Source organism: Strigops habroptila, chromosome 5 (genome assembly GCF_004027225.2).
Source record: "Strigops habroptila isolate Jane chromosome 5, bStrHab1.2.pri, whole genome shotgun sequence".
In the NCBI taxonomy this organism is placed as follows: Eukaryota; Metazoa; Chordata; class Aves; order Psittaciformes; family Psittacidae; genus Strigops; species Strigops habroptila.
This window is the reverse complement of record NC_044281.2, coordinates 24,005,944-24,030,928: the sequence shown is the minus strand read 5'-3', so window position 1 is coordinate 24,030,928 and position 24,985 is coordinate 24,005,944. Positions and strand designations below refer to the sequence as shown.

At 38.4% G+C, this 24,985-nt stretch overlaps 1 protein-coding gene across 8 annotated transcripts in view; it reads right to left on the bottom strand.

Moving 5' to 3' along the window:
• RBMS1 (RNA binding motif single stranded interacting protein 1) overlaps positions 1–24,985 on the bottom strand; it is a 146,967-nt gene that overhangs the window by 34,429 nt on the left and 87,553 nt on the right. For all 8 annotated transcript variants that reach the window (XM_030486434.2, XM_030486432.1, XM_030486433.1 and 5 more), the window contains exons 3-4: positions 6,016–6,074; positions 3,021–3,112 (exon numbers count right to left, since the gene is read on the bottom strand). In XM_030486434.2, the coding sequence (XP_030342294.1) occupies positions 3,021–3,112; positions 6,016–6,074 (151 nt within the window). The remainder of the gene's footprint in view (positions 1–3,020; positions 3,113–6,015; positions 6,075–24,985) is intronic.

The following is a 24,985-nucleotide window of genomic DNA, read 5'->3' as shown; positions in this document are numbered from 1 at the left end:
CACTCATGGCACAGGTGACAACACGTAAAAGGATAGATTATTAAATATAGAATAACTTGTGTTTGTGTAGTGCCTTGCATATGAAAAGTCTGATTTGCTAATCTTGCCAAAACAACTGTGACTGACAGTTCCCAGTTTGGAGCGTCCAAGTGAAGATGGGATTTTTCAGACAAAAGCAGAGCAGCACTGCCCAGAAAAAAAATCCAATGGCTCAAAATAGACATTAAAAAAAAAAAAAAAAAAAGAAAAGAAAAAAGCTCTTAAGTCACTTGTGTTGTGACTGTCTGTTGTGGTTCTATTCATTGGGTTGGTTTGGGGTTGTTCTTTTTATTAACTCAAACACAGTTTCAGTGTTTAGAAGCAGAACAAGAAGTTTCACTGGAATGCAAACTTTATAGTTACAGATTTCCCAAAGCTCACCAGGCCTGACACGCTGTCAAAAAATCAACCAAAACTGTCAGGTATTACGGTGCATATTCTTTCATTAATGCTAACACAAAGAAATATTAACAATATTGCAACAACACACATGTACAGTGTTCAACACTGTCCCCCATGACAATCCTTGTCTCTAAACTGGAGACATAAATTTGATGGATGGACCATCCAGTGGATAAAGAATTGGCTGGATGGCTGCACGTAGAGATTTGTGGTCAATGACTCAACGTCCACCTGGAAACAGGAAACAACTGGTGTCCCTCAGGTGTTGGTGTTGGGACCGAGCCTGTTCAGCATCTTTGTTGGCGACAGGGACAGTGGGATTGAGTGTGCCCTCAGCAAGTTTGCCGATCACACTACGCTGTGTGGTTCAGTTGACACGCTGGAGGGAAGGGATGCCATCCAGAGGGACCTGGACACGCTTGAGAGGTGGGCAATGCCAACCTCATGAAGTTCAACATAGCCAAGTGCAAGGTCCTACACCTGGGTCAGTGCAATCCCAGGCACAGCTACAGGTTGGGCAGAGAAAAGATTCAGAGCAGCCCTGCGGAGAAGGACTTGGGGGTGTTTGTTGATAAGAAACTGAACATGAGCCGGCAGTGTGCACTTGCAGCCCAGAAACCAACTGTATCCTGGGCTGCATCAAAAGCAGCATGACCAGCAGGTCAAAGGAGGTGATCCTGCCCCTCTACTCTGCTCTCATGAGACCCCACTTGGAGTATTGTGTACAGTTCTGGTGTCCTCAACATAAGAAGGACACGGAGCTGTTGCAGTAAGTCCAGAGGAGGGCCACGAGGATGATAAGGGAGCTGGAGCACCTCCCGTATGAAGACAGGCTGAGAAAGTTGGGGCTGTTAAGCCTGGAGAAGAGAATGCTGCGTGGAGATCTCATAGCAGCCTTCCAGTATCTGAAGGGGGCCTACAAAGATGCTGGAGAGAGACTCTTCATCAGGGACTGTAGTGACAGGACAAGGGGTAATGGGTTTAAACTTAAACAGGGGAAGTTCAGGTTAGATATAAGGAAGAAGCTCTTCACTGTGAGGGTGGTGAGGCACTGGAACAGGTTGCCCAGAGAAGTGGTAAATGCTCCATCCCTGGCAGTGTTCAAGGCCAGGCTGGACAAAGCCTTGGGCGACATGGGCTGGTGTGAGGCATTCCTGCCCCATGGCAGGGGGTTGGAATTAGATGATCTTAAGGTCCTTTCCAACCCAAACCATTCTGTGGTTCTGTGAATATTGCAACTGTCAGAGGAAATGAGTCAGAAAAATATACTATGGGAAAAAATAAGAAACTATTAATCAGATTACTACAGTGAATTATTAGAACTTCTCCATCTACTGAAGACAATTAAACTAGACCTCAAAGTTCATTAGCAAAATGAATTTACATGACTTCATGTTTTCTTTTCTACCCTCCCACGTAGATATCTTATCCATAAGATGGCAGACAGAGGCTTTGAAAAATCCAGTGTGTATTTTAAAGTGATCACCTAAAAACTAAAGATTAAAAGGTCTTTATTAACCATACATAAAACCTTATAAAAAGAAGGAAGAAAGAAAAAAAGAAAAAAACACCACACCAAGTGTTTTCCAGTAAGCATATATGTTTGTGTCATGGCTGTAATGAAACATGCATTAAGTATGAAACATATGGTTTCCATTTTGTTGCCCTGGAATTCATCCAAAGACATTTTATGTTGTTAGCTTAACTGTTCTCCTCAGCTGAGAAGCTGTGGAAAATCTCTCATCTGAAAAAAATCTGTACCTAATAGTTGACAATGAAAGATTTGCTAGATCTGCAGCAGACTACTAAAAAAAAAGCCTCCAAGATTACTAGTTAATTACTGATTATTTTTTCTAATTAGAATATGACTTTCAAACTAAAAGAAGAATTGCTTTAAGAGGTACCATGAATTATATGAACAGATTATGTTGGTAATATTTTCTTTATTTAATAAATTTGTAGTGGTGTTTATGGCACTCTACTGGAACCAGGCCATGTGACCTAACAAGAATACATAACAAAATTATTACTAATGTATCATCTCCCTGATTTTATAGATTGAGAAACTTAGGCAGAAAAAGCACTGCTCTGAAGATCGCTTTTTGGCTAATAAGCTGATTCAGAGGCAAGGGTCAGTAAAAATGAGAGAAAAAAAAAGAAGAAAGATCGTATTTCTTAATTTTTAATAATGCTTGGGTTTGCCCTGATGCAGAAATAGATTGTCAAAGAGTTGGATAAGAATTTCAAGACACCTATCAGGAACAGCCAGATTTAAATTTTACTCACATGAGGGGAAAATATACAAGAAAGGCTGAATACAAAGTCACAAGGTTAAATTTTGCCATGCTGTGCTTAAAAATTCATCCCCAAATTGCGAGGCTGATAACCTCAGTAACAACAAGCAGGCAATGTATAAAACCTTTTATGCCCTTATGCTGTAAACTATTTGAGCTATTGACTTGCTTCAGGAATTAACATGTATTTAAACCGTTAAGCCTGCAGTAAGAGCTGTAGTTCTTAAAATTTATTGCTAATCTTTCTTTTGATGAAGCCAATGGAAAAATAGTATTTTAACCCACCTTTGCCATCTGTGCTTGGACTCCACTAGCCTTTAAAGCAGAAACTGCCTTCTGAGCAGCTGCTGGGCTGTCAAAGTCAACAAAACCATAACCTGAAATATAAAGCATATTTCATTAATGAGACAGCAACCAACTTATAATGAGTTCATATGCTACTAGCATGGTTATTTAATACAACTTTCTTGTTGGTGAAGAGTGTCAATTTGAACTCCAAAGCTCTTTATGTAGTCTCAAAAAAACGCCAATCTACTGAAGTCCTTCAACCTTGAACTGGTGGGGAGCTACCCCAGTGGAACAAATCAATTTCCATGCCCAATCATTATCAGGATTTTGTCCAAATTGCTAACAAGTAGCATGGTGCTTTACTTTGTATTAGCTGGTATGTATCATCCGAGAGCAAATGTGACAACATCAGTTTATTTCATAGAGATCAGAGTAAAGCAGAAGCTGTTAATTTTCCTAAACTACATTCTTAGTCCATGTTGAACATAAGTGACAATCCTCCAACTTACGTGTCATTTACTCAAAACTGGGAGAAGAATTTAGTTTAAAAGATGCATATCTACTATATCATAACCCAATTTTTTGTGAATTCATCGCTTCGTTGTGTATTTATAAAAGACAGTTAAATTTAAAAAGTGAAAACCCAGCTTCAGTGAAAGCAGATGAGTTTTTCCATTGTTGTTACTGAAACCAGAATGTAAAAAGTTGTCCTAAAATCAATTTATATGGCATTTTCTATGCCATATAATGCAGTCTTTAAATGTTAAAGTAAACCCAAAGTTAATTGTAAATTTCCATATAGTTGCAGTAACTTCTTTTCTCATTCTGAACAGCGACATACAGCTAATGGAATCCAGCACACCTGAACAGCCATATACCTTGGCCTTTACAGACACTGACCTTACAGGTTGCAATTTTTAATGCTACCTGTAATCGGATGCTCAAGTCTGACCAAAAGGCAGGAAGAGTTTGGAAGCTACTTCCCCTAAATGTTACTGCAAACATCATTCTGCATTTTTCAAGCCCCTTCCTTCTCACCAGTGAACTGCCTCAAATATTAAAGAAATCCCTCTCCAATGCCTAAGTTGGGTTATTAAAAGAAAACAAACAAAACCCCCAACAATAAAAAAAAACCCCACAAAACTCTGGGGGAGTAGAAAATTGAATTCTTTCTTCAGAGGGTAATAGCATTCTCTTGCAACAATATGTCTATTCTGAGGACAAAAACGTTGTGTAAAGATATAACCAAACCAGCTTTGAAGCCCTTAATTTGTGAAAAAATTCGAGCAGCCTTGTACATCAGTGCTAGCTTATTTAACCTGCCAAGAAGCTGAAGAAAGCAGCATATTGTTCTGTGTAACACGTGGTGTTGTGGACTGTTAAATCTTGACATGAAACAGAGTAAATTAGCTCATATCAAGTTTTGTGCTGCCAAGGCAAACTAACTTTCCACACCCAAAACTAGCTTTCCATACTCCATGACAGCCCAGGTTATCAACATCACCACACTGCAGGGTGCAATACAGATGAAGTTACATACTGATACCAAGCATGCCATCAAAGCTAGCCTTGCCATCTTCTAGATGATATATAAACTCAATTGATCATGTTCCACTTAGTTCAAATTCCATGGTATGTTTTTTTGGCAAGACACAGAGATGCTGTCAATCTTTTGGGTAAATTCCAGTTAGATATTTGCATTCTGCCTATTTATGTAATTTTAATGACATGCAGTGAGCTTCTCTCCAGCCTTACCTTGCCGAATATTGTTTCAGCAGACCGTTAGCTACTGCTTTTCACCAGTGAGATTTAAAATCTGTATTAGAAAAGCCAGCTTTAAGCTCTTAATGTGAGAATTTCTATATCACTGACAGAACTACTGAAGCCTTCAGGAAATGTGGGAGTGGACAGATTAAATCAGTTAAGTGCTGTCATAAGTATTAATGAATTAAAATAATTGAAAAGGGCATCTCCTCTTTCCTAGTCACAATATATGCAGATGACATCTGCACACAAACTAGGAAAGAAAATTTATAGAAATTTCAGTTTCTGATCTGTCAGCATCCCTTTAATGGCATAAGATGAGGAGCGGAGCTGAGAAGCTATGCCCCTGCACTGCTTCCAAGTTCTGCACAAAAACTCTGTATTAGTGATGAACTCTCCTCTCCTGCTCTGCCTATCAGCTTTATGCTCATTCACGAGCTTCACGCTTATTAACATTGCTAAATCAGCTGACTTAATTCTTCACTTTGCTCAGAAATTATCCTCTTAATTGTAAAAAAAGGAAGTCTGAAATCTGAATTTCAGTGTCTGCTACCACACCTTCTCCCACCATGCACACTGCTGGGATATGATCTCCCTACAATTGCAATGAGTGATGAAAATCATTGAACTGATGCATCCAGCTTATCTAAAGGTGTGCTAATTTTTTTCCAACTGCAATTACCACAGTGAAAATGAACCCTCTCTTTGCTCCCAATACATTCAAAAGCATATAACAAAACACAATTAAGAGTATTAGAACATGTAATTAAGTGCTGCTTTAAATTAGTCAATGGAGCTGATTTCTAAAATGTGTAATTTTTTCAGATGCTTAGTACAGTTGAATGGTCTTCTGTATGATTCTCTGGTTTCTCCAGGCAAAAGGGGAAAAGCTGCTTTTAACTCCATTTTTGTTTTTAAAATAGAGGCGAACTGCCAGCCAGCATTGTGCATGTCAGCTCCACTCTGGCTTGGCTGCACCACTGACACAGGCTGTCTGCCAGCTCCACTGGCAACAAATGTATTGAATAAGACTAGTTCAGGAATAAGAATGGGAAGAAGAAGAAGAAAAAAGGGAAAAAAAGACAAAAAGACCCACACAGCAGCAGCACCACCTCTCTCCCCCCCCCCCCCCCCAAAAAAGGTTAAAAGCACTTAAAATACATTAGCATATTTTATAGAATCAATTAGGACTTTCAGGTGAATGTAATATAAAGGCAAATATACATACCTTTGCATTTGTTTGTTGTCTTATCCAAAATAGCCTTCGTGGATACAATTTTCCCATACCTAAAATGTATTACACATATGTAAGGAAAATGAAAAAGAACATTCTACTACAACAGATACCCAATTCCATTATTTTATATCCTACCATGCTTTACTTTTAACAAAATGGAATAATATATAGACCATATAACTCTGTGATGAAAAATCATACATAGATGGAAGTGACAAAAGATAAACAATTTCAAACATGAGCTTGTTCTGTTCTATCTTCTCAGTGGCACAGCAGAATCACAGAACAAGTCAGAGAAAGTGCTTTATACAAAAAAATTCAATACAGTTAAAATCCTGGTACATAAAAGAAACCACATTTTAGACATAAGCTTGGACTTTGTCAGTATATATACAAATAAACCAACAGTAAAAAATTTAGCTATCTCTTCCCCCCCCGGCAAGCACAAAAAGATTAAATACTCCTATTTGGAAGATGACACGTGCAGTCAGGTTTATGAAAGCTGATCAGCAAAGGTGGTAAACGATCTGTATTTTTAAATGGAAAACTGAGATGTAAAACATTTCAACTAAAATCAAAACATCCCTCAAGAAAGTTGCAGTTTTCTTTTTCTCACTGCCTGTTCATCAGCTTCTCAATAACTGGCAAGCCCAGATGCCAGTCTGCTACACAGTCCAAAAGTGAGCACCAGAGAGTAATAAAGTTTGGGAAACAGGTAGACAGCAATCCAGCTATAGGAGCAATTGCTGTTTCTGAAGCGCTCTGCAAAGTTTATCAGCATTAGTGTTTTTCATCAAATTTAGAGTAGAATTTGTCACTGCTTGGAAAACTTGCAATTTTCCTTGAAAGTCAAATCCCAGTTTCATTTTTAAAAAAGCAACTCCCTTGGCCTGAATCAGCAGCAGAATTGGAAATGGAGCAATAGTTTCCCAAGTTCCTTACTACAGTCTCCTCTGTTTCCTTGTGAACTACATTTGATACAGTGCTGGGAGTATACAAGGGAGAAACAATGCAACATGAACTTGATTTCACAGAATCACAGAATGGTTTGGGTTGGAAGGGACCTTAAAGTTCCTTCAGTTCCAACCTCCCTGGGCAGGGACACCTCCCACTAGACGGGATTGTTCAAAGCCCCAACCAGCCTGGCCTTGAACACTGCCAGGGATGGGGCATCCACAGCTTCTCTGGACAACCTGTGCCAGTGTCTCATCACCTTCATAGTGAAGAACTTCTTCCTTATATCTAATCTAAATCCACCTTCTTTCAGTACAAAGCCATTCCCCCCTTAACCTATCCCTGCATGCCCTTTTAAACAGTCCCTCTCCAGCTTCCTTGTAAGCCCCATTTAGGTACTGGAAGCTGCTTCAAGGTCTCCCCTGAGCCTTCTCTTCTCCAGGCTGAACAAGCCCAACTCTCTCAGCCTGTCTTCACAGGAGATGTGCTCCAGCCCTCGAAGCATCTTTGTGGCCTCCTTTGGACTTGCTCCAACAGGTCCACATCCGTCTTATGATGGGGGCTCCAGAGCTGGACACAGTACTTCAGGTGGTGCAGCATCAGTGCTGAGTGGAGGGGGAAAAATCACCCCCTCAACCTGCTGGTCATGCTCCTTTTGATGCGGCCCAGGATACATTTGGCTTTCTGGGCTGCAAATGCACACTGCCGGGTCATGTGGAGTTTCTCATCAACAAACACCCCCAAGTCTTTTTCCTTAGGGCTGCTCTCAATAAGAATATAATGTAGCTTAATATTACATTAACAGGTATACCTAGGTACTGTGTACTAAGAGGTTCTTTATCATCGTGCAAGAACCCAGAATGAACTGAAAATTTTAAAAAATATTATCAGCATAAGAAAGTGGAATTTGGGGAAGAATTAATTTTTGCCAGTTCACCTGCTAAATGTAACTTCAACAGAGTGAGTATTGTTTCAAGAATATATTATTTCAAAAGACAACTAACTTGATTTCTGCAGTAGTTGTATTAGTCTTAAAAAGTTCTTCAAAATATTTAAGAAGCTTAATAAATAAAGTTAAGCTTAGATTACTCAAATGTTCACTTGCAAAGTGATAGTTAGTCAAGGATGAAGCCTATCTACAAAGCACTTTCCCCCTAAAGAACATTTAAATACATGTTTCAGTGTAATTATCACTCTCTGTGACCAGTTTCAAGCACCTTCTGTTTATTCAATGAGTTATTGTATGGCTTCAAATAGTTGCAAAGGGGTAAACCTGGGACAGTAGGTGTTTGCTTCCTTATCACATCTGAAATTATGAGCATCTACACTGATATAAAATAGCACTGATATAAAAGAGCTATCCATCTGTAGTCTAAAAAAAAAAAAAGGCACAAACATCAATGAAAATTAGTGCACACCTAAAGCTACTATGCTGGAAGCTGTAATAAAGCAATAGAGATTGTGCCTCGTCATTGGAACAGCTACTTCCTCATCAGCGCCACTTATTTTTGAAACATATCATTCCATTTAGAAAGCTCTATCATCTGTAAGTCAAAACTTCCCAAACCTTCTCCAGAATTTTTCTGAGTGCAGAGCAAATGTACATATTCTACATGAGAGAGGCAAGCTGTTCAGGAAGAGTGTTCTTCAAGATCCACTAAACTCTTGCGTCCCAAGTCGCTTGCACTCACCGTCAGATTTGACAGCCCGCATTCTCTATGTCCTATCAGCTTCCATAAGTTGTTAAACTGAAGAGCTACATAACCTTTCACGGCAAAAAATCCCTGACGGATGATCTTGTCTCTGCTTGTTTCAGTTCTTGAAAGTGTAGAAAGTGGTGTTAGTGGTGAAAAGCTACAGCACTGAGTATCCGTGTAAACAAAGTAACTGCAACCCTCCCACGATTTGGTCACACAGAGGAGTGAGCGGCTGGCTATGGACTGCACTGGCCCATGACGGTGATGTACACCAGCCCATAAATAGGTGTCTGCATGTCTGTTCTTTGCAGCCATTTTATGGACCATCTTCCTATGTGCAAAACTGCTAATGATTTAATTCACTGTCCTAGATTGCATGTCTCCTGCAAAGAGCTAGCTGCCACGGAAGACTGCCAAGAAGTTTCAGCAGTGTGAGTCTAGGAACAATTCAGAGAACCAGTATAACAATAGCAGCTATCACCAGGATTTCTCTTACGATTTTCCCTGTGAATACTCCTCCCATAGCGTGAATACTCACGCCATGAAGCACAGAAATGCAGTTCACCACCTGAGCCTGGGCAGAGGGATACATTCCCTCCTTGCTCCCACCCTGTGGTCTGATACCAAGGGAAATTACTCCTTGCAGTTCCTCCTAAGTGCTTCCTTGAAATGATGACCGTCATGAAAATATACTTACTTCCTCCTGAATTTTGCAGTCCTAATATTGCTGTTAACACAGGCTTTTGTCTTCGACTGCTCTTTTGTTAGGTGCAACTGCAGCTAAGACCCATCAGAAATCAGTGACCTATAAAACACACCAGTCATGGTGCAAACTAATATGTATTGCCTGCTTACAAAAAGGAATATAACAAGCAAGAGAAAACTTATATTCCAAAGATGTCTATGATGTCAGGTCTTGCCTGAAGATCATCATTCCTCTCAAAGCTCACGCACATCTAGTTGTCTTAGGCATCCTGCTAATGCTAATCTGCTCCAAAGCCTTACCATGTGCTTAGTGAGACCTGCAACCCAAGACAGAGCACATCTCTTATGGTTGGCAGGATCATTTCAACAATGATTGGCAATTGCTCATTCCCTGTGCTCTCAGCAATTTTTTAAAAAAATATGCTTTCTTTTAGATTAAATGCTAATCTTGAGAAATAACTGCTAATCTGGCTGGTGACAAGCAACTAGGTATTCCTTACTAAGTAGGTTATTTTTCTCCCCAAAATACCATCAAATAAACAGCAGCAATAGAGAGTTCCTTCTTTGGGGCAGGGGTGTATTTTTTTGGTTGGTTGGGGGTTTTTCTTGTTTCTGTTTTGTTTTCTTTGAGTGCTATTAACATATTCTCTCTTTAGTCTGAATTGTCTTTGGAGATGGAAAGATGTTTTCAGCTTTGCATCTCTTTCCCATAGACACTTGTACCAATGTCAACTAAGGTATTAAGGAATAGAGGATAATAGGCAGGTGAACAATTGCCAGAGTGCATTTGTTATGTGATTAAAAGGGCTATGTTCAGTAAGTCTGTGTACCAGTGTACAAGCTATCATTATAGTACAAAACACCAATACAAATGTATATTTGTATAGCAGATGAAGAAACTTATTCAAAAGCCAAGTTAGGAAGATACACAGTACTGCCACTTAATAGGATAATGTTTACCACTGCCCATTACATACACTCTGGGCAAAAATGAAAGGCTAAGCCCTGCTTACTTGGCTGCTCTAAAAAGGCAATGTGAATGTCAAAATACAGCACTATACATTTGTCTTAGATACTTTTGAAGTGAAAGACTTGAAGCAAAGCATCACCTTATACTTTTTAAATATCACATTGTTCAGCAACACAGACAAACCCAGTGCAAATAATCACACTGACAGATTTATTACAAATAGCTGTTTTATTTTTAAATAAAATAAAACATTTAAAATGTCTCTGAAGCCTAATTTTGGCAACCTCTATGATGTTGAAAGAAAAGGGTCCTTAGAAAACTAAGTACATGGATCAAAATGAACCACTGTTTATTTTACTCCCTTTGTACATCTGCTAGTATAACGAACACACTTGCAAATGTGAGGGCGATAAGATGCCATCATGAGCATGACAAAGAATGGAGAACGAAGTAGCTTGAAGTCTCTGCCACAAGCGCTATTTTGAGTGTTGAAAGAACTTATCTGTGTGTGCCTTAGGGGAGGTACAGTAAGAACAGGCAGTGAGAGGCTTGTCTGGAATGAATTGTTGAAATCTTTGTCCACAACAGCTTATCATAATATACCTCATACCATCAAGCTCACTCACAGTGCTTGCCTTTGCAGTACTTTCAAACTGTCTTCCACCTTCTGCTGCAAAGGGTTTCTCTCCCTGATGTTGACTTGGATACTAACACACCAAAAGGATGTGTCAGGATCTCCGCTACGCTGAGAAGTCCTTGCCTTTTAGAGCTGCTTAGGTCCTCCATCCTGAACTATCCAGAACTTGGTGTTGAAAAAGAACAGCGCTCGTTCTTTGCCCAAGTCCAGTCCAGCTGTAAAAAGAGCATTCCTAGAGATCCTGCTGTTATAAGCCTTGCATTACTGTGGTGCTGTCAGAACTCCTCTGCTATGCAGAAACAACGCTGCGTATCTTCTGTATGTACTCTAGATTAATTTTTACATCTTAGCATCTTATCACTACCCTTCATGGAATGCTCTTTATTCCTAAGAGCCAGAATCATGTGGTAAAACCAGGCATGGATTTCGTAACATGTAAGTGGCTCTGAGTACATGAACTCACTATAATTGTGAAAGGAAAAGAGAACACAAAACTTTCAGTAGAAAGCAAATGTTCTCACCAGGTGACCCAAAGACAAGAGAGAACACAACAAACAGGCAGATCTAGCAAGAAGTGTCACATGGGAGAGCAGATCAGTTAATACTAAAATACACTGCAGTTGCTGAATGGATCCACATCAAAATAAACCTCACTTTAGCCTAGGGTAAAGAACTAGAACAAAACGGATAAAGCAAATACTTCGTCTATAGATCAGCTTAAAAAAAAAACCAAAAAAAACCAAACCAAAACAAAACAAAAAAAACACCACAAAAAAACCCCAAAGACCCCAACCAAAAACCCTAAAGAAAAAAAAACAACAAAAGCCTTTCTTAGTCAAACATGGCCTTATTCAGTGTACAACACTGTCAGTGGCACCTTGCATGTGTTCTGAATGCAGCAAATCCCTGCTTTAAAGGGAATATTATGCTTCAGTATAACCCTAAATAAATGCCCTGTGCAACTTTTAAGATGGCATCCTTACCTCCCCAAACACAGAGTATTCTATTTTGAACAGTACGACTCAAAACATTTATGTGAAATTAATGGTCTTAATAGCCAAGCCCACAGTCTGTCTCACTTGTAGAGTATGTAGAAGCCCAACCCATTCATCTCAACCGAGACCTGAAGAGGAGAAACCTGAGCAGTCCATGGGAAGGCCTCATCCATGCTGCAGTTCTCAGCTCCTCTATACCACCTGATGCAAAAGGAGCAAAGAAAATCCCCTGTAACTGAAGAAAAGAATCAAGGGAGTTGTCAGCAAGAGCTGACTTGGTACAGCTGGCTCTCACACCTCACTGTTCTTCCAGTGTTCAGGCCATTTCTAAGCCAACAGGACAGCCAAGGGAACATAATCAGCCCCAGCAATCTTTCCTGCTGGATCCAAAAACCAAGTTCAGAGCATTCTCTAAGCAGTACAAAAGGTTTTATCTGGCTCTCATACCTCCCTTTCTCTGCTGCATCTTGGGAAAGTGGTGTACTGAACCTTAAGCTCCTCTTCCCTTTTAAGCTTAGATAAACACAGGGAGTTTTTGTTCCTCCATGCATCAAACTTTTCATTTCCCAATAAGGAGAATTTCAGAAAATATTTGTCAATAAAATACTGCTAGTCCTTGTGATAGCCTACTCTAATCCTGCTATTTAATTATGTAAATGTTCTTCTACAGAAACTTGATAAAGAAATGTATTCAACCCAGCAGACTACCGAGTTTGGAGAACAGAATCAAACCATATGGTTTCCATTTTTAAATTCTTCTTCACCACATCTATGCCCTAGTGTAGAAGGAGACATTGCTGAGAACATTTTGTCCATATTTTGTTTTCTGTTGTTGGAAGACACACACTGTTCTTTGAGAAACTTTTTGGAATCACTTAGTTGCTTTATGGCCGTCATGGACCTAAAGATTTGCTACCAGAACACTATGAGTACCTACCACCAAAAGCTGGACCAACCATTTTTGGTGCATAATTATACATAACATAAAAAGTTGCAGTTGTATTTTTCTTATTTGCACAGTTAATGGCTATGCATAATCTATCTTAGTACGAGTTGCGTTTTCAAATTTTTGGCTAATTTGTTCAGTTCAGCAAAATCTCCTTTTCTAGCTTCAGAAATTGAAGAACTGGGTTAACCAACTCAGCCAGATATGCCCCATTTCAGGCATTGGATCACTATGTACAAAACAGAGCTTCCTTTTGAAGCTAAGTTAGAGTGCTGCTTTGATTACATGCTGTTAAATGGTCATGTGGTTTTGACATAAAGCTAGTTCCTTTCTTATTAATTGTCCCTTTGACTCTCTGGTACTTCAAACAGAAAGATCGTATTTTCAAAATATCCAAGTCATTCTCATTGTCTTTTTTTATTTCAATTGGAAGATAAGTAATACCGCCAAATAAATTACAATTTAGTATTATGGAAGCCAATACTGCTTTGATTGTCTTAACAAAATGAATAGTTACATTTTTTCCACTAATATAAAACTATTTTTGAGGAGTCAGGATCTGTGTACTTTAAAAACAAAAAACTCTCACAAAACAAACAAAAAAACTCAAACAACCTCCCCCCAAAAAACCAAAAAACACCAAAACAACCAAAACCCAAAACAAAACACCCCCCATGACCAAAAATACCAATCCTTACTTTGCCGATAATTCAATAGTCTCAATAGTCTTACATGTGGCTGTAAATTCTTCACAAGATCAACAAAGCTTTCTTCACAACCTCTCTATATCTTCATGTAAGTTTTGCATATTTGTGTTTTCAATAAGAATCAGTGGATAAAAGCATGTATCATCATCATTACTGATACAGTTACCAACATCAGCACAGTTCATAGAATCATAGAGTGGTTTGGGTTGGAAGGGACTTTGAAGACCATCTAGTAGTTCCAATCCCCCTGCTATGGGCAGGGACACCTCCCACTAGACCAGGTTGCTCAAAGCCCTGTCCAACCTGGCCTTAAACACTTCAGGGATGGGGCAGCCACAGCTTCTCTGGGCAACCTGTGTCAGTGCCTCAGTACCCTCACAGTAAAGAACTTCCTTATATCTAGTCTAAATCTACTCTCTTTGAGTTTAAAACCATTCCCCCTTGCCCTATCCCTACATGCCCTTGTAAAAAGTCCCTCTCCAGATTTCTCGTAGGCCCCCTTTATATATTGGAAGGCTGCTATAAGGTCTCCTGGGAGCCTTCTCTTCTCCATGCTGAACCACCCCAGCGCTCTCAGCCTGTCTTCATAGGAGAGGTTCAAACTGGTATTACTTTGCTACAAATTATCTTTTCATCAGGCTCAGTGGGTTACAATTTCAGATTTCACTGAGAAGTAATCAGAAGTACCAAAACCAGACAAAAATCTGATCTATTATCAGCTTTTACAGCTATCTGTCCTTAGAAGAGCAGATGCTTAGCATAATGAACACATACAATTTGGTGAAGTGTGAACAAATGCCTTCTTAGCTTCTTGGACAGTATTAATTTAACAGATAAGAAGCATTATTTTAGGAATATGTATTTGGTTTATAGTGTACAGGGTCTACACACATGTAACTACTCCTTCTAGCTAAAAAGCAGCAGAAATTCAAAGCCATATGAAATAGCAAACTGATACACAGGAAGATGATCTTGGAGATTATTTTTCAGCTACCTATTTTGGTTTTCTTAAGAGTAGTTATTTCCTGGTTTAACCAAGGATGAGCTGTGGGGATAAGGAAGAAATGCTTTTAGAATCAGGAAATGTTTGCTTCCTCTTGCTTTGCAGAGGTGTGAATAATATCTATCCATTCCTTAGAAGCTGACTGAAAGTCAAGGGGACAAAGTCCTGTTAGCATCCTACAGCTATTTTTATGACATTTTGCAAAGGTTTTTCAATTAGTATGCTCCTTTCTGCACAACAAATTGAGTCTCTTAAAGGCATGATCACGTGTACATGTACAATGCCCTTTCATTTAGCACAACTGAGGAAAACTGCCTTTTTTAGTATCTCTGAGTATTTTAAACAGTTAAGACATGTTACAGCTGACACTAAACCAGCATTCCTAATGTGGCTTTCTAGTGTGTAGCAAATGAGCAGATTTCTAACAACTGCCTGCAGAGGTGTTTTCTCTGTCAATCTTAAATCAACAAAAAAAAGTAATGGCATGTTTATTTAGTCCTACTTTATAAGGTTAAGAATGTTGCAACATGTGAAAAAAGCAGTTATTCTTCAGTACTATGATGACACAGTTATGGAGGGGAAAAAAAATAAGAAATAAAGCATGAAGCTTTCCACCCAGAGAGCTTTTGGAGATGGAGGGGAAGGCTCTTGTATTCTTCCCTGGTGGGCATTGAGAAGAATTCAGCTGATGTTACTTTGAGAATAACACAACAGCAGCAGAACTGAAATAACGGGAGATTAAAACACTTAACACTGAAAAAAAGAGAGGAAGAGCAGCAAAAGTGGCAGAGCCAACCTCTTGCACTGCACAGGAGATCATCTTTCATATTTCATAGACACCTAAAGATTCTCATCATCCTAATGATTCTTATGAAAGCCAGGATACTAACATGCTGGTCCTAAATTTGTTGATTATGTATCTGTTTTAACTGTAAAGACATAAGATGTCACATGCTGCGAAGAAAAATAGAATTTCAAGCAACAAACTGAGAAAAATGATCCAATTCAGTGTTTCTTACAGCCACTGCCCTTGCAGTAACCCAACCTAACTTCTGTCAAGCTGAGGTGATTTAGCATAATCTCTGAACCATCTGCTAGGCTATCTACCAGTTCAGTAGCCTTGTTACTTTACAGTTTATAGGTTAAGCAGGATAAATAACCTATCAGAAACACAAACGGATTTGCCTCTGACATACTCTGAAGTGCAAGTATTGCCTAAGTAACCATAGCTTGCTTTCTCCTCAGCTGAAGAAAATAAAAATCGCAGCACTGCATTAACCAAAGTGTCTGTTCTTTCAGAAAAGGAAATTGTTTATCATCATCTTTACAGTTTTGAAATCAACAGAAATCAATTTATGAAATCAACAGTTCACCAGTGCTATGTACACACTTCATAACTTATTTTGGCCTACACTTTTAGGAGATTTTTCTATTTACCCATTTGAAAACTCACATGTGAAGCATTTTAAAAGGCATGAACTAACAGAATTACGTTTCATTTTCAAACATCTGTATGCAGGAACACAAATGCTGGTTGACATTAAAAGTGCTGTTTCCTGCCAACTTTCTATTGAGTTTGATGACCAACATTAGTGAAAGACCATTCCATGTTTTTTTAATAAATTATGTAGCATTGTTCTTTGAGAAAAGTATTTTATATTTGCATAGAATAGGAAGTGATGTGCATAAATTAGATTGAATGGTTTAGAAACCGATTTGCTACTATCCTACTTCTAATATAGTATATTGTAATTTCTATGAAGTACTCTTACATTGAAAGCCTTATAGAAAGTTTTACCATAAGACACTGAACTGAGGATCATTCATATGAAAATAGTTTACGCAGTTATTCAGTCAAAACAATAAATCTCATAATTATCATAAATCAACTACCATAGTATATATTAAGATCTTCACACAAGAAGTTACCAGTAAATGCTACAACATTAGGGGGAAAAAAAAAAAAAAAAAAAAAAATCAAGACAGCTGCCTCTCAATTCCTGCCTCACAAAGCAGGCTGTGCTTTCTAATCTGTATCATTCAGCATCCCGCTTAGCAGAGCAAATTCTGGAGAATCCTTATTTTACAAAAAGAGATAATTAAAAAGATATTTGGAATTCTTGGCTAACCCACTTCTTAGTACTACAATCATACTTACCCAAGAAAACCTAGGAGGACCTAGATTTTCTGCAGGAATTTGCCTGCGCATCTACTGACAAGGCTATTCAGGTATATGGGAAGGGGCTACAGTTCCCTTAAAGCTGCAAGATGGAAGAACAAAGCTGTGTTATTTTAAGAAAGCAAATGGTAAATGGTCTCACCCTGTTGTTCTCTTACCCTAATGCTACAGAATGGACACAAATTATGCTTGGGTTAAGAGTAAAGCACTGGAGGGGAAGGGGGCGGGAATCTGCATTTTACTCACAATGGAAGCAAAAACTGAAGCAATAGTCTTTGAAAATAAATTATCACGGTTCCTGTGACTCCCAGAAAGAAAATAAAAAATGTGACCACAGTTTTACATAGCCATGAAAGATATAGGTTTTTTTAAAAAAAGTATAATTCATTTGCAAGCAAGATAATAAAAGTTCCAACCAGGTTCAAATTACAAGTCTGGAATATTATTTCTACAGTCTAGCAATTACTTTTATCCTTTTTCTCATACTGAGAAATGACCACTAATCAAGACAATAATTTGGGAAGATGAGAAATTAAACCAGATGGATGCTAATATGTATTTATAAGCCAAGCTCATGGCAGGTCTGCAGACATGCATGTATTGATTTACCAAGTGCTAGCTGTTTTAATCTGAAAGTAAGGCAATATTTCTGCACCCAACCATAAATCTTTGCAAATCTCTCAGCCTCACCAATTTTGCAGAGCCTATACTAACAGCTTAAAAGAATAAAACTATGAAGACTTATGAGAGCAGTTCTTGTTATTCGTAACTCCTTTCTCTTCCCTGTGCTAAGCAGTACAGGATCAGCTTGGGAGCATAAATTAGTCTTTCTACCTGAAGACCTTTTATTTTTCTATTCCTCCTCCTCCAGCCAAGGAAGCCAAGTTCAGTCATTGTCAGCATATGATGCATTGTCCTTTATTTTGGCTTTTCCAATCATATTTCTTTTTCTTGTAGGAGGAAATTAAGGACAAGGCAAGGGGAAAATAAAGTTATTTATCAACACCTCCCAATACTTTTTTCCCTTGTTTTATTCAGAACAGTATAAATCAAAAGGTGTTACTCTGACTACAATTCTAACTAGTATGAGATTACCTCCTATTTGGATAGACAGTCACCTATTAATGCAACTAGACTGTATACTTGAAGAAGATTACTCTTTAATTTATTCTTGCCTATTAATTTCACTCCTAGTGAAGGTTGCTAACCAAGTCTTTTACCCTCAGTTTAAACAAATAACACCCTGAGGAATATGCTGGCAGTGTCTTGCAAACCATGAACTGGAGATTGCCAAAGTACATGGGCACTTTCAGCCACATCCCATTTCCTAAGCCCTGATCCCTCTGCCAACTCTGAACTACAAAAAAATCTCACATATTGTGCAAGCTATATATACACATATATTAAAAAATACATACCTATATATTATGTACACAAACACACAATGCTTTTTTCTTGCATTTATCTTGTATGGAAGATGCTTGGTCACTGGAATAATGCCAGTTATTGTTAACTCTTTAAAAATGTGCATTGAATATTTGCCTTCTGTTTTTGTAATACTAAGACAACATAAAGTCAACAGGATGAATCCAAGACCTGGCCTGCTGGATTAAAATATCTCCTACACCAAGATACCTATTTGTTCTTACCTGCATCTTGCACTAATTTAACTCCTCATTTTGGAAAGTTCTGACTGCCTCCCTTCTGTCTAAATACGAAAAAATTCAATACATTCAAATAACTTCCAGTCTCTCTGAACTACATTTTAACAGCGGTTCTTTTAGGAAATACTCAGAGTAGCATCCTGCTTTCAATATCTATTCTATACTGCAATTAACACCTCATAATGAAGAAACTGTACAATTAGTATTTGAGTCTGATGTCCTTTAATTTCTGGTAACTTAATGTCAGTCATACTAGAACAGCATTAAATGAACAAATTATTCTAAATAATTGCTAAGCTTTCCAGAGGCCTTGCCCCTTTAATAACATGGCAGGTAGACTTTATCCCTATTTGAATCTGCTTCTCTAGTCTCAAGTCCCAGCTGTGCTGAATAGCAAATATCTCCATTTCAATAGGGAAAATGGTTGTGCTAAAGTAGTTCTCTCCAGGGTCAAAATACTTCACAAGGGCATTTAAGTGGATATATGTTACTGAGCAGAAACATCAGCTCACATATTATTGATTAGAACCACGTGGCTCTGTTGAAAAGATGTCTGCAGCAGTATTAAGTGCTGAGATAGGGACAGAGGAGTGTCATGCATTTTAAAAAAAATACTATCCATCTGTTGCCAAATTTTAGATACATGAGCAATCACAAGCTAACACAAAATCTGAAGTGCGACCTTTGTGGCTGATGCGTAAGGGTCATATTCAGTGACACTTCTTCAGTTTCACACTGCTTAAGACAGTCTTTTGAATGTTGAATGAAGTAAGCAGGAGGCAGTGTCTGATTTCTGCAGTCTTACAAAGAGAATGTTATAGATACGTATATGAAAATTTGTTTTCGGTAGCTTAAATGTACCATTTTCTTTAAAGACACCATTAATCTGTTCTTATCCCATCACTACAGGTGGCTAGCCAAGTACAACTGAAGTCTTCTAGAACCACTGCCTACTCTGAGCCCTGAGCTGCAGACAGACCTGCAGTGCATTACCAGATTGTCATATAGAACTTACCAAAGCTGGCTGAAATTAACATGATTCCCCAGACCCTCCTTCCCAGTGACTTTTGTTTAATTACTATGTCAAGTGCCACCATGGAAGGATAAACCCAGTGTCACAGACTGGGCTTTGGCTGGTATGCCTGAGGAAGCACTTGGATCGATGGGCTTCACAGTAAAGAACACAGACAACGGACCTTAATCCCGGCCTAGCAGGGAAAACCCAACCCCTGAGCAGCTGTGCAAAGGGGTGACTCAAGACTGGGTCAACTGGGCTCCAAGAAAATTAGGATCCTCCAGCTGGCTGTATCAACTGCATGCGTAGATGGCATCTACATTAAACAGAGTAAGACATAGATTCAAAGTTTCTTAAAAGGAACAGCTGTGGTGTTTTCACAAACTGAGAGCATCAGCAGCTGTAGGAGAGACTACTCAAAAAACACAATCTCATACAGAGCCAAGAAAAATTAACCAACCACTGCATGAGAGCAAATCTGATAGGCAAGCCCAAAGTCAGTAAAGTTAGTTCTGTATCACAATCTTTCTTGAACAGATTCAACAACACATGCCAACAAGGGAGCTTGTATGACATGGTCACGGTGTTTCTGGGCTTTACAGACCTTTTTTATTATCAAGAGCCTGAAATGACTATTTCTTTGCCTGCAAGAGGGCAACAGAACTAATTTTTCTCTTAGAAGTGATAAAGTACTATATGAAAGAAGCTGTAACTCTTACTTAGGTATGAATCTCAATGTCTATACTTCAGATTTTAAAATAGTTCATTTACTAATTTTTTTGATCAATTTATCTAAACAAGATGTTTAAACCAATCCAAATAGAAATCTTAAAACATTTTTATGAAAATCACTCAGAAGCAGGAAAATGTGATGGATACAGCTATGACACAGAAAAAGACTGAGAATCAAAAGAGGGAATGGCCATATTCAATGTCAGAGAGCCACTCACTAGTAAAGAGTTAAACAGTATCTAGGTCACTCTACAGTCTCCCGCACACCCTCAGCTCACTGCGTATCGGAAATGCTGTGTGGGAAGGCCAGGGAACTAAACTCACAGACCAAGTATGACTCAGACTGCAGTAATTTAATGATACTTTTTTTCTCTTAAATTATCCTTGGGATTAAAAGAATCCACACCCTCAACATGAAACCAAACCATGGTGAAATGAAGAAACCTTCACAGATCTTTGAGTCCACAAAAGGTATCTAGAAGCAAATTAATTATTAATGGTAAAGGACTGAGACCTTTCCTATAGCATACTAGATCAGAACAGCAGAAGGTGAAGAATATGAGCCCCAGTCAGATGTTCTTCTGAAAGCCCTAGTGGGGATGATCTCAGCAACAAGAATGTCAGAGAGCTGCCTGCCAAAAAAATAAAGGAGAGCTGTCACAGCCAAATGCTGACCTCTACCACTAGAGGAAAGGAACTTGAGAGAAACAGTCTCATTTCCCCCACCACTGCAGAAGCTGAACTTGAGATTTGTCAAGTATCTTTGGCACAAGCATGAATAGAAGACAACTGTAAGATCCTGGAGAAGGCAGAACACCAGTGACCTAGTTCCAAACACAAACCCAGTTAAATCCCTGAGGAACAATTAAAATTTCTGCAAATTCTGTCCCACTGAACAAAGAAGAAGTTGGGAAAGGACACTAATGAGCAGAAGACAACACTGCCCTCAGAAATACTCCTTCCTGACTACAACATATAATTATGAAAATTTACTCTTTCCTCTGCATTTCCAAGCTGCCTCCCTCCTCTCCCTTTAAGGTAAGGACACTCTAACCACCACAAAAAGAAGGGCAAAGCTAAAACGTCTTCTATGACAGGAACTCATAAATTTTCATCTACAGAAACAGAAACTAATTTCACCTTTTTCATGACAAAAATTTAACTAGTTCTGCTGTGATGATATTAACAGCAGTGAATTCCTTTTTCGGAAAGGTTTTTCTTAGTATATTACAAAGAACATAGCAAGCTAATTATAAAGAATTGAGCATCTGGCTTTACAGCTATATATTTAGACTTATTCTGCTCTGTTTCTAATTAAATTATCTAATTTTTTTATCCCATAAGACAAAGAAACTAACTGTGTTCCCCAAACCTATATTCACCATATAAATATCACTAGGATGCTTGATCCGTAATCAGTTACCTTTGAAAGTCTTGGTGCGTCTCAGTCTTCAGATACAACCATGAAGGAGTTCAAATCCGTAATACCCTCCAATTAAGTGAGGAGTTCAAACCCAACTGAGTTCAGGTGAGGGCTTTATCTTGAGAACACAGTGCCACTTGATCATTGAATTTTGAGTAACAATTAAAAAAGGGCAATATCTTTAACAGAAAAGAACAGAAAAGACTGCAAGAGTCACCATAAACAAAGCAGAAGACTCATGTTCTATACTGATTTAAACCAACACAGGGTCTGCTTCAGGTCATTGCTTCAAGTGCAATTTACTGGTTAAATGGAAACTGATAAGGAAAAAAATTGAGTTCTTCCTGGTTTTCAAAAAGGAGTCAGACTCAAAAACTTTTATTACCCTATCTACCAAAGAACATCTTAACAACTTCGGCCTTTCTGTGATCTACTGAAACCCATCTACTTTTGGCACCTTATCAATTCTACCAAATTCAGATGTCCAAAACAATGAGCCTGTGCTCCGTACACTACCACTTCAATCTCAGTTCAAGTGTTAGATGAGAAACAGTTGATTAGTGACAGTCAGGTCTGCTCCCTCTTCCTGGGAAGGCCACTCTTTTTAAAATATTTAATGACATTTGCAAAGCATAATTCAGAGCTAGAGTCCTAGACTTCAAACAGAATTAACAAATATTTAACTGAATAAGCAATTCATAAAATGGGTGGGAAAATTTCAGAATTTCTCATGGAACAAAGTAATGTGCAATTCGCTAGGGAAGAACAGAAGACTAGGACAGATTACTGTATGTTTTTATAATGTGATAGCTCTGAATATTTGGAAGATGTTCAAAAAGAATTGATCCTAATTTACATAATAAAAAGTAAATTCATGCTGAGGCCTTGGTATGAGGATGGACTTTTTTCAGCAGCCATCGTGCCTAAGGGTCTTTCATGCCTAGTACTGTACCTCTATACTGCCACATGGAAGCCCTGTAAACTGCCACTGAGAAAAAGCAATGTGGAACGACACTTTCCCTCCAGTACTTGAGATCTTCAAAATATAGCAAATAGACTTTTGGCAACAAATAAGAAAGCTTTGACAATAAAGTTAAGACAAAGCCTACCACACAATAAAAACAAGTAGCTTCAAGTGTGGGAAAAGCAGGGGGTTTAATACAGGCTCTCTGGAGGAAAAAAAAGCAGATACTTACACTCCATTTCAGATCACAGTACTACAAACAGCTGTGCAGGGAAGAAAATGCATACTGCTACCAGCTCCACTGGATATCCCCACCATGCTGATAACCTCAAACCTTACATGGAAAGTCTCTCCTCTCTGCTGAATGGCTTCTCCAGGACTCAGCCAGGGCATTCAGACTTAACTAGGGGAGATTTCTGCCTTGGGGTACTACTGCACAGCTACAGACTGAAAAGAATTAAAAACAAACAAACAAAAACCATCTAAAAACCCAATACCAAAGGAAAGAACCATGGAGTTTTATCTGGCACTGTGTAATTACATAGCTGAAAAGCTCAGCCTTCACTGTCAAACAAATCCTAAATCCACGCTGTGGAGTGCTAAGTGGTTTTAAACGCTAATACTAGCCACAGAAGTGGTGGGGTCCTGCAGGTGCTCCGTGCTTCCTAGGATCAGGCCTTTGCAAGCACACTGTAAACAAACTGCAGTTGAGCTTGCCACTGTCTTAGGGGCATAGGTACACATTTCTGTTTTAAACCAGTTGGTTTTTTTAACAGACCATTTCCTTGGTGATTTTACATACATGCTAAATAAAATACAGTCCTGAACTGCAAAACTCTGCTAGTCTGTGGTCTCCGAAAGCTCTTCAGTTACCCTTTCAGCAGAGTCCTTGAAGCCAGAAACAAGTAGTTTGTCTCCATTTTGAGGTGTTTAGATAATTCTATTTCTGACATTTAGGGTTTGCATATAAAAGATTTGAGATTTCTCCAGTAATCTGTATTACTCTGCATGAAGCAGGTTTCTTTCTTTCCTTCTGGTTTTAGATCTTCTATTAACTTATTTCACTACTGCATTCACTCAGACATTAAAGTCCTTATTAATGTCAGAATACTTGCTAATATTTTGATAGACTTGTGAAAGCTTATTAGTGACTATATCTAGGCCAAAAAGCATCATTAGGATTTGAAATATTGATAATGTGAAAGGCCTAAGTCCACAATGTTCTCCTAAGCAAAAATAATGATCCATATTCTTGTCTTTTAAAGGTAGTATGTAAAATTACACAACTGCACAGGTAAAACTAACAAACATTTAAAAAGAAAACACATTTTGGGCTAATATATGTCAATTAAGATAGCCAAAATGATCAATTCATTAAATGTAATTATTAATACCCAAAAGTGAAGTTACACACAATGTTTATCTTGGTGGATTTCTCTTGAGGCAGAAAACCAACAGATTACAAGTTTCTCCTCTTTTGGGAAAATAAGAAATTAAAGTAAGTACGAGAAGAATTGAAATGGAAGGGGAATTAGGAGTACAAATCAGAACACATTTCTTCCACCCAAATTGATTTTGTTAATGATTAACTCAAGTCACACAGGTTATTTCAAGTGGAATATTTGTACTAGTAAGTGTTAAAACAGACCCCAAATCAAAGTCTTTTGTGTGTGTGTGTGGTTTTATTGGTGTTTTTTGCTCTGTGTCCATGTATCAACATTATCGACATCCAAATTATTTTACTTTTTGCCCCAGGTACTGCATATTTACCTGCAAAAATTAAGACACTTAAATTACAGAAATGTTAACTCTTCTCTCAGCAGCCTTTTAGTAATTTAATTTTCTACAGGGCTGGTCTGAGTCCTGAGTAAGGCACTGCTCCAACTAAACTGAGGCAGCAGATATTTTTTGAATCTCAAAGGAGGGTAGAATTTTAGCCAGTTGCGGGAAAACAATTAAGAACCAAGGTTTAACATTTTGTGGAGTTTTTTTAAGGATAAATACTATTTTTTTCTCCCTATTGCCTCAATTACAAGTTTCATTGGAGGCAGCAGGATCTGAATCGTTTACCTATATTTGCTACTGCTTTCGCTCTGCAGGTAAAATACTCATATTTATTATCTGGGTTGCATACAATTTGGGGGTGTTAGTTTCTCAATCCTAAATGCAGCTTGGCAACAACATGGGGAAAAAAGGTTGAAAGGTCTTATGTGTCAACACCAGATGGCTCATTTTTTTGTTTCAAGGAGTTAAAATTACAGAAATCAGAGCTAAGTAGAACTAACCTTAAGCAAATAAAGTTAAGACTTCACAAGATTTCTATGAGTTATGTGAAACCACATGAGATACTAGACATTAGATATAAGACTG